Below are 11,140 nucleotides of genomic sequence, written 5' to 3' on the forward strand. Positions count from 1 at the left end.
ATGTATTAACCTTTATGATTTTCCCAAAAATGGACCCCCCAAGTATAAATATATGATGAGAGCTAGTTTTATTTTCCATTTGAACTGAAAATTAATGTATGGGCTATTTTATAATATATGGGAGGTTTTTAAAGTATTTTGTATGTAGGTCATACAATGTCTTTAAAAGCTACATTGGTTTCATTACCTTTTCTCCCTAATCACATAGGTAAGGATTTTACAACTATAGATTAAGACACCTTGATTTTATTACTTGTTGAGCTTCACAACTATAGATTAAGACACCTTGATTTTATTACTTGTTGAGCTATGTCTTTTTAAACCAAAAGTTTAGCAGTAGTCTGTTTGCAGGTTTGATATTTGTCTTTGAGGACATATATGGATGACCTTTAAATTTTGTTAGATTTAAATCACATAAGACATTCTAATTATTGGCTCCCTCCCTGCTCATTTCATAGCTAAATAATTTTTATTTTTTTAGTGCTTATGGAAACTTTACCTTAAAAAAAACAGAACTACTAACCATTTTATTTTAAGTGATACTTGAAAGGTAACAAAGCAATTCTTAAAAAAATTATTTATGTACTAATAATTTTGTTAATTGTATTATGGAATGTCTAAATCACGGAAGTAATTTTTGTATGGTTACTTTGTTAATTGTGGATATACAATTTACAAACAACTTGTAATAAAACTGTACTGATAATAGTGATTTTTGTTTTTTAAATGAGTCAAGTGCTGACTATCTCTTTAAAAATGTATGCAGAAGTTCCAGTTTATATGAACTAGATCTGAGACTGTTGCTTATATTCAACAACTTTATTGGGTAGATTTTTTTTAAATAGAAAAACTACAGAGAGTAAAGGTCAATGTCATATTATATTAAAGTAAAAACCATCAAATTCACATTTAGACTCCAAACAAAATACAATTACACATTTTTTTTTAAAGAAAAAAAATAAAATGAAGAATTTATTTTACAAACTATGTACATTTATTAATAAACTTCCACTGGTTTTACATCTTTGGAGCACCATAAGCATCAGGTAACCTCTCAATAGAAAATCTGAGGACAAAATGGATAATCCTTGCTTTAGGCTACACCATTCAATATACTACTAAGCTATTTTTTATAAACACAATCTGCTAAATAAAACTACAAACGAGTAAAAACAACTTACCTGTGTTGAGTTATATACATGATTGGTACACCAGGTATTTTTCTGATTCTCTTCTTCAAATCTTTATCATTGGTGGCAACAATGTAGCATTTACTCTAAAGAAAAACACATTCAGGTTTACTTTCAATTTAAATATACTTAAAATATAAAAATAATTACTTTTACAATTTTAATTTACTGTCTGAATAAAAAGAAAAAATATGCCTATTTCACTGACTTCAGTAACTCTTTTTACAATGCAGTCATCAGCATATGTGCCTTTATGTATGCACGTTAACCGATGAAATCTGGAATCTTTAGCAATCCTAAAATATAAATTTAGGTGGTTTTTTTACAATCTTCTGAGGTTGGCATAAATTTAATAACTATAAAAATCCAACATAAAGACAAGGAACATTCTCAATACATAGAACATTTATCTTTTACAATAAATAATGTCAACAGAATTACTTCAAGAAATTTTTCAAAAACAAAACTTTCTAGTCTTTAAAAACAGAAAAAATTCTAAAACAGTTTCATATATAATAAATGACTTATTAAGTCTTAAAAAAAAGAATAGGTATTAAAATGTTTTACAGAATATATAAAAAAGTTCTACTTTTAATCTAATCCCTTTCTAAATAACCCAAAGCATCTCATAAACAAGGACTTACTTGAGGGCAATTCTGTACTTTCTACCAAGCTTTTCTAACTCGGCCATAACACAATCAGTAATGTAAGGTATGCCTGATTTATGGAAAAATAGAAATTACATATTAAACTTATGGGGATCTAGTTTTACCAAACTATTAATGTGTCACATGTCAATCCACTCAGAATAAATTAAGATAAGTATTTAAAATTATATTCTCCTTCTAATTTATAAAGTAAATTTCCAAACATATTTTTTATAATTACAGAAACAATGTTGAACATTTTATGTGATGTTAGAAACTTGAAAAGAACTAACTGAATAATTCAATTAGCAAGTGTGCCAATGGGACTAAATAGTTTAATTTATTACATATGAGTATACTTACATTTAGCATAAAGGCAATCCATCATGCTGGTAACTATATCCAATTTATTCTTAATAGAGAAATTAATGAAATTTGTATCCAGGATAATGTGGAAGGGAGGCCCAAGTTGTGTGTTGTAGTTAAAATACATTGCTGAGGATGACTGGGGCCTGGTAAAGTTGATTATATTGGAGAATTAGTTAGTAAATATTAGCCATTGTATCATTTACAAAATGAATATTAAGTGATTGATATCACAATACATACTTAAAACAAAATAAATGGCATTTAAAAGAAAACTGAGATAGTCATTTAACACAAAAAATTATAATATAAAACTCACAAATCTCGAATAGAAATATTTTCTGGGTTTGCCTTCTTTTTCTTTTTCTTTATGCGGTCTTTTGCCTTCCTGAAACAGGCACAAGTTTCATAGATTATAAGCAAAGGAAATTTGGTTAAAAAAAATCAAACTCTACTGTTTTTAGGTTAACTGATATTATTGTTCATAAACTCACTACTTACAATCGTGCATCTTTCAGGCTAAGTAATCTTTTAACTTGAGCAAATTTTTTAGTTCTTTTGTCTTTAGCCTGAAATTTTAAAAAATAGTATTAGGCCTAACTGCTGGCGTAAATTATTAAGTTTGTCAAACTAATAAGTAGATATTCCAAATCTATGACAAAATTAAATAAAATTTCGATTTTTCAAAAATAATTTCATATAGGCCTATATATTATAACTTTAGACTTTAAAATGTTCATGTTACCAAACATTTTTAAAAGGCTTATGCAATGCAAAAAGTTATGCATTTTATTCTCCCAATAAAATTCAAATATTTAGGCTTCCACACTTCCAGGAAGTGTACTGTAAAGCACACAGATATTTCTCCTACTGATTTATGAGTCAATTAAAGTTAAAGTTTGGATTTAAAATGGATTGGCCACAAAAATTAACAGTGATTTACTGTAAATTGGCCAATATAAGAATGTAACCTAACAAAGAGAAATTTAAAAAGACCTTCAAACTAGTAGAAAGCTTGATGGAAATGGGGGGAAAATAGCTATGCTACTGATGTTGTAAAAGCCCAATGCCCACTGTGGCAGAAGAATTTTTAGTAGCAAAACAATGTTTGAAACAAAACCAAATCTTCTGTTATCATTGTTTTAAAAAATGTATTTTATAAAAAATTTGGCCTCTGGAAATTTATGCCTACTGAGAATGAATGCAAAAGTACTGAAATTTAATTTTAAGAAGTTCAATTCTAACACCAAAAGATTTTTTTAATGGAAGGAAAGTGCATGCTAGAGCACAAATGTAACTGGACTAAAGAGTTACAATTTGATGTTAAAAAAAAAAAAAAACAGAAACATGTAAGGCCCTATTTTCAAGATTTTTGCATTGCTCATTTTTTGTATAAAAAATGCACCTATTTATTTTACACTCACGAGGCACAAATTTTCAAAAACATGTCCAGGTTTTATCTATGTTGACAATAAAGTTGGAAAGATTTTTGTCAACTCATTGATGTCCACTACATTGGCAACAGTTGCACTGAGAAAGTGATGGTAAATTGCAAGATGGGTATATTACTATTACTTCCGATTTTTCAATGGCTAGACATGCTTTTGTGTGGAACACCGAAGCACCGAATATATAGCCTTTGAACGCTACCATGCTCGAAGCCGCTGTCGCCACAAGATATGCTGAATTGTTGCAAAGAAATAGTGTATTTTTACCGCCACCTATGATTTATTTTTTCATCATATAAATATATGTTAATTTTTAAAAATGTTTATAATTAAAATTACTCAAGCCCCTAATACAAGATAAATTACACTTTTTAAATTGTTTATTTATACTTCCACAAGTACAAGAAAACTAAGTGTTAATAAGGTATTAGCAGTACATTAACAATGTGGCTGAATATTTCTCTAGCTACAGCTCACAAGATTATATGAGCATGTTAGTCATATTGCTATTGTTCAGGCTATGACCTATGTTTTTGCATGCACTGACTGTGACCCCTCAAATGGCAGTATTTTTCTCGCGATGACAAGAAAACGTGAGCTGACATGAAGCAGGTGACAATGTTTAGAATTTCCAATGTGGCCTCTAGATCTAGATGTAGTTTAAAAATGTGTTCCAAAATAAATTCTCTTTATTAACTCACAGTAGCCTAACCCATTGAACAAATGGGATTTTTCTTCTGCTGACCAGTAAACATGAATGAGCGATCATAGGAGCTACGATGTTAAGATATTTTAATATTTTAAAAAATCTAAACTAGATCAAGAAAAATTTGGAATGATTAGATACCGGTCTCCGATAATAGACTCTTCCATAAAATAGGTGTGTTGGGTTGTTAGTAGTAGTAGTATTGTAATCTCGACTAATTATATGGTTAGAAATTAGGGTTAGGCATATGGCAGGACCAGGCTTGGGGTTACTGTTAGGAACAGGGTTAGCATTACCATTGGCCAGCCATGTGTGTATTTTGTTAACAACCAGTAACCTAACACCCCTTTTTTAAAGAAGATTCCATTATCAGACACCGGTGTAAATATTCTCCCAAAATTTGTGTTAGGCCTAGATCTATATCTATCTAGCTAGATCTTCTCGCACATCTGGTGAAAAAAACCCCCACCAAAAGCATGAAAAAAAAAGCCTTGAAAATTGTATAGTAATTACCCATGAATTAGTGGGTAGATATATGTCTCGCATATTCTTTTCGCAATTTACCAACCCCCATTCAATTCAGTCATTTCAGTGTCACGAGTGTTAATCTAGATTAGTAGAAGATTAAAAGATTTAGTAGTGTTAATCTAAAGACCGATTCTAGCCGGAAAAAGATATGCATGCGCGCAATGGAGAGAAACTACGACTTGCTTTCGTGGCCATGTTTGCTATGGTACTGTGCATCTGTGTGTTTACAACCGCAGAACCCTAGCTCTAACAACACACTAACCCCTACCCATAACCCTAGCTCAGCTATTAAGGTCACTGCGCATGTGCAGAACTATCTTTTGATTACCAAGTGGAGACGCTGGGGCGAAAAATCTTTTTTTCTGAGTAGTCACTTCGGACTTTGTAATCTAAATTTGGTAGATCATACTACCTAATCACCTAATCTAGATAAGTCCTTAGATTCTAGATCTAATCTAGATCTATATCTGTACTTAAGTTGTAATTGTAAGCTAGATCTACTAAGTAAATAAACTAAGGTAGATCTAGATCCAAGACTTTTTTTTTTACTTAATTAATTGTAAAGATCTCAGTCGAGTTGAGAACGAGGACGAGGAGTCGGACAGAGCCCGCGTTGAATGAATGTTCATGAATGATTTGTGATAAACTCAGAATCTGGATTATAAGGAGAATATTATTTTAATTTTTATAGAGATAATTTTAACCATAAAGAATCTTCAATACCATGACGGGATAGATCTAAGTGTCGGTGTTTTCTTGATCTAGTCTAATGTTTTGTTCCTTCAAACACGTTGATTGTGCCCGTGTGTGTACTCTAGTTTACAAATTTACAAGGGGTATAACTCTATTCGACTAGGCTAACCTTTGAACTTTAAACTCTACGTGTAAAAAGTTAAAGTGTTCTGATGATGTTTGCAAGTGGTAGGGCCTAGCCTAGTAGTAAGTAAACTACTAACTAAACTAAGTAAGTAGTAAGAAGTAAGGTATGCCTAACTTTAATAGATCTAGATCTAGATTAAAGTGGATTCTAAGAGAAATTAATATAATATGGCCATAAATCTAGTGATTGTGCTTTAACAAAAATAAACTAGAAATTTTGGCTTTTTTTGGTCCATTCTTTTTACTAACTTTTTAGTTTAAAAAATAGTAAAATAGTACAGTGTTTTTTATGAAGCCAGTCATCAACTCAATAATCCCAAGTCAGGTGGGAGATAATCTACCAACATCAACCGTAGACTCTTTTATAACACCTTTGGCCAACCGACCCTCCTCATCCCAATTGCTTCCTTTTTAAAATAGCAATATAATAACTCACTGGTAAAGTTTAATTTTAAAGATTGTTTTAAATTTTAAGTTTTAACTTAAGTTCTAAACATGCAAAATACAACATCATTTTTTAACATATTTATTATGATTTCAGATTTATAATTATTTAAATCGATTGCCAGCATGTATCTTGAGGGCTGTGAGAAGGCGGAACAGCAGACTTTGATTACAGCATTCAAAGATATATCAGAAAACATCAGGCAGATCTTAAAACAAGCTCATGAAGATGTGGAAGGTTTTCACTCTATCAACAATATTTTTGTTATCACTAGTAGTAGTACTACTACTACACTGTTAAAAAAAATTTGGCTTTTATTGTTTTTTTTTCTTAAAGCTTGTTGTACAAAAGTGTCATATGAATGTTTTCAAATTCTAACCAAATGAAAATGGAAGAAGTAATTTATTTAGAATAATGAAGTTGACTTGAAATTTTAAGGTTTTAAAATACATATTTATTGTCCTTTATTTTGAAAAAAGTAATTTGATTAACATTTATTTAAAAAATTAAATAGCAGATGAAAGTAGAATTGTTATTCTTTTGGTATCCCTATTTATTCTTTTGGTACTTTTTTATTCATATATCTATGTTGTAAGCAGAAGACAACAACTGCACTGATATTAAGTTATTTATAAATTATTTATATACATCCCAGTTTAAGAAATTTTAAAAAATAATTAATAATAACTGGACATTTTTCTATAGAAAGTGTGGAGGACTTTGCTTCAAAAAAGATCAGCAAACTTTTTCGGATTGTTGGCATTTACAGAAAAGCATTTGAACAGTTAGTTTGTATATGTTGCCTATTTTAAAAATCTTTTTTAAAACTTAGTAATATAAGATACAGCTGTTTCATTACAGTTTTTGCAATCTTCTTCAGTATTAAATTTATAGCTGATCAGACTATTCAACAGTGTATGATAATTATTTCTCAATATATTTATAATTTGTAATCTTGCAATTAAAAAACCAGTTTTTGCAATCTTCTTCAGTATTAAATTTATAGCTGATCAGACTATTCAACAGTGTATGATAATTATTTCTCAATATATTTATAATTTGTAATCTTGCAATTAAAAAACCAGCAAATAATTTTCATATGTAAATACATCAACCATAAAATTTTTTATTGCATCTAGTTTTTCTTAATGCAGTATTTTAATGTGTATTAGTGTATGTGTGATGTAAATCAGCTCAATAGAAAATGAATTGATTTATTTTTATTTTATTTAATGCTTGGATAAAATACTGATTAACTTCATTGGCACAACTTAAATTATGTGTCCACTATTTTTCAGCATAGTATTTTTTTTCAGAGATCAGTGTATTTTTTGTAATGTTTTGTATTCTTCTCATATTTTAAATAGATTGAATGTAAAAACAAAATCAGAGTTTGAAAGACAAGCTGAGCATGTTTTTAGGTAACTAAGGTATTTTATTTGTTCATTATTTTATTTTAGTTTAAGATGTGAATTAACATTGATGTGATTTTCCATTCTCCTCTGGTATTGCTTCACTAAATATAACCCAAAAAGTGAGACACATAAACGTTCCATAGTATTAAATAAGATTTGAAATGAAACAATATTTTATTTTTCTTCAAGCGATCAAACTGTTAGAGAAGAATTTGATGAGTTGTTGCAGAATGAGGTAGGATTTTATTCAATTAAAAACTAATTTAGGCAAAGTCCCAAGCTCAATAAAAAGTTTTTCACCCATACTATTTTAATGTAAGTCTTTTGAAAATCAAAATTTAATTTAAAAAATCCTTTTGAAAGAAAATATGCTAGTTGGATTTGTTAGTTTAGAGTAACCATATTGATTTTGAGAGATAATCAGTAGTTTGCATTTTTATTGAGCACTTAACTTTGTTATTTAAGGAGAACGATTGGCACAAAAAATAATATCATCTAATTAAAAATATATTACCAGTTAATGACTTCCTTTATTAGAGAATTGAAATAAAATGATTTCCTGGTTTCCCATCTGACAGTGCATACAACATATACATTTCAGAGAGAATGGGACATTTTTTTGGAAGAAATAGACACAGCATTGTCTTCATCTCATGAGGATGTTTACAAAGAAGGAGATACTTTCCCACTGTCCCAAGAGGTTGTAAATGCCAGAACTAATGAACGATGTAGCTTAGAAACTTTTGCTCAGGACCAGCCATTCCTTGTTTTGATTTTACTCAGGCACTTCGCATGATTACCTTGACGAGACCATTTGAATGAAATATCAGCTAGAGAGGTCAGAGTTAACAAAACTAAAAATCAGTAGTGTTTGTGTTTAGACAGTTTTATTATTCATTATGAATTGTTTAAAACAGTAATAAAATCACAACTTTTCTCAATCAACTGTTTTTATGATTATCAATTAAATTAAAATTTTTAATTGTGATGTAGGAAGAAATAATTCGTGCTGGTGGGAAAATATTAATTGTTTCATTTGGAGAGGAGATTGGTGCTAAAAACTGGCTGAAAGAAACAGGATGTCCTTATGATATGGTATTAGATTCTGAGAGAAAAGTAAGTCTTTCATTGTTGATTTTTCCAGTATCATGTATAGTGTATTTTACACACAAAATATGCAGAAGAATTAGGCGATTGCATTAAATATGCTGTTATTTTCACAGATATATCATTCCTTTGGCTTATACAGGTCTGTATTAAAGGTTAGTAATTCTTAATGTATTTCAATATTGTCCTAAACTTTCCGTTTTACTTTTCATGTCATCTATTTGAACAATATTCTTTCCCTGAGATATTTTAAATGTAATGTTCTAAGCCAGATAAATCAAGCTTACCTCCCTTGATGTTTTCCCCAGGTATGGAATACAGCGTGCATGGTTTATTATGCTGAACAATTAGCACTTGGAAGACAGCTACCTAAACCATTGGCTAATATTCACGATGACCCACAGCAGGTTTAGTAATCAAATATTTCCAAAACTAAAACAAAATATTATTTTAAAACTTCTGTTTTTGTAAAAACAAAAATCACAGGTCAACTCATTTTTTTTTTCCTTGTAGATGGGTGGAGATTTTATTCTAACCAAAGATGGTGTTGTGAAAATGGCTTACTGTAGTCAAGTAGCCAGTGACAGACCAAGTGTGGATCATTTACTATCAAAACTCAAACAAGAAACATCAATAGAACGTAAAGCACACAAGTCTTTTCTCTAAAGCAGATATTTCATTTGACCCCTGGACTTAACAATGACTCTTTTATAAATGAAAGAAACAGATCAAACCAGTCAAACCTGGCATTTGTTTCTGGACCAATACCAAAAGAGTAAAACACCAGTCCCACTTCTTATGGGCATAATTAAAATTCTCGCACAAATAAAATTCCAAACTGTACATAGTTAATTAAATTATTTTCTTTGTTGATTTTCACAGCGGTCCCACTTTTTATGGGCATATTAAAATTCTCGCACAAATTAAATCCCAAACTGTACATAATTAATTAGAATTTTCTTTATTGATTTCACATATGTCCCCCTTCTTATCGGTTTTATAATAAATTCTAACACAACAATCTCAAAACGGTACAAAGAAATTAATTGCAATTTTTAAATTGATTTTCATATTTTTACACAACATGCAAGTATCATCCTTTTTTTCTTCTTAAAACAATTTTTTTTAATAATAAAGATTTTTAATTTAAATAATTTAAAAGTTTATCATTTTAAGTATAAATAATTTTGTATTTTAGCCAAACAGTTTAGTTGTTTAGAACTTTAAGGCTCTAATTTTGTTGTAGCATGATTATTGATTGTTTACGGCCATCAACAGTATTAGTAGTCATCAAGCTGTAGAGCTTGAATGGTCATATGAATGTGATCTTACTGCAACATGTTATAAAAGTGGATTTTTTTTACAAAGTTTTTATTACTTCACATTTTGAAAAAACATGATTGAATTTAAAATAAAAATAGTTAAAAAACGTTTTAGCAATGGCTACTTAGTATGCAGATTGTTGCTTTAGCATGGTTTCTCTGCGGCTTTTTTTCTGTTATCAGAACCTGAATATGGCATTTTTATTTATTTTGTCACTAATACATTCCTCATTAAAATTCCTTTTATTCAGAGGTTAAAATGTGTTTGAAAATATTCTGTGTATTTTGGGTTGAAGATTATTTACAGTGGAGGACAAATGCAGTTAGAGCAGATACATTTTGTGTGACACTATGGTTGAGATGAGATAGCAAGAAAGTGCCATAAGATGATACAATGATATGACACAAAGTATCAGATGTTGTGCCAAGATGTCTTAATGTGTTGTCTAAGGACACAGTTGAAAGTTTCTGTGTGAGTAGCTTAGCTGTACATATCTTAATAAAGTCACTAAAGCACCATGCTTTCTTCAGTGTGTCATAATTGTTGTGATGTAATTTGTGTGAACAACAGAATGCAAACCAAAATAAACCACTGCAGGTTTGGACATAGGTGAATGATGCACACCAAACAATTTGGGTGACACAGTGAGAGATTATCTTATTCATTATTTTTGCTACATGGCAATTATTGCTTATAGGCAGGCAGAGGATGATTACTGCTCTCAATGCCCTAGCTTTAGTATACCTAGATCAGAGTTACTGTTATGATTTTGTTTGTTGGGTCTATATGGTATATTAGGTTTTGTAATCTTGTGTAAATACACAGAAGGATGTGAAATTTTGTTGCAGTGGGAAGAAGTAGGCTATAAATAAAATTAGGTTAGATTAGTTATTGGCCCTTTCTAGATGTGATTATCATGTCTCGATGTGTCAGATGATGAGATCTGAATTCTAGTTCTGTTTAATGGTTAGTTTGGTCATTTCATGAATCATTAGGTCTGAAAGGTAACTATTTTACTAAGGCTAAAAACATTTCTAACCAGATGTGAGAAACAAACATTTTTTAACCAATTTAGTTTAAGCTCCA

General features: G+C 30.0%; 2 protein-coding genes across 2 annotated transcripts; one reads left to right on the forward strand and one right to left on the reverse strand.

Moving 5' to 3' along the window:
* Positions 1-947: 947 nt before the first annotated feature.
* Positions 948-5,702, reverse strand: LOC131946797 (rRNA-processing protein FCF1 homolog). The gene is made up of 8 exons (XM_059307737.1): positions 5,609-5,702; positions 2,705-2,772; positions 2,523-2,591; positions 2,201-2,349; positions 1,835-1,907; positions 1,399-1,486; positions 1,182-1,276; positions 948-1,066 (listed from the first exon to the last, which is right to left on the reverse strand). Exons 1-8 carry the CDS (start codon positions 5,609-5,611, stop codon positions 1,018-1,020), a joined length of 594 nt encoding a protein of 197 aa, XP_059163720.1. The 5' UTR covers positions 5,612-5,702; the 3' UTR covers positions 948-1,017.
* Positions 5,703-5,833: 131 nt separating this feature from the next.
* Positions 5,834-10,673, forward strand: LOC131946801 (uncharacterized). The gene is made up of 10 exons (XM_059307743.1): positions 5,834-5,849; positions 6,306-6,446; positions 6,915-6,993; positions 7,577-7,630; positions 7,814-7,859; positions 8,226-8,462; positions 8,618-8,740; positions 8,848-8,886; positions 9,040-9,138; positions 9,245-10,673. The coding sequence occupies exons 2-10, from the start codon at positions 6,335-6,337 to the stop codon at positions 9,395-9,397; spliced, it is 942 nt and encodes a 313-aa protein (XP_059163726.1). The 5' UTR covers positions 5,834-5,849; positions 6,306-6,334; the 3' UTR covers positions 9,398-10,673.
* Positions 10,674-11,140: the final 467 nt, after the last annotated feature.

Source organism: Physella acuta, unplaced genomic scaffold, assembly GCF_028476545.2.
Source record: "Physella acuta isolate Inbredline_101_S28 unplaced genomic scaffold, ASM2847654v3 ptg000571l, whole genome shotgun sequence".
Lineage (NCBI taxonomy): Eukaryota > Metazoa > Mollusca > Gastropoda > Physidae > Physella > Physella acuta.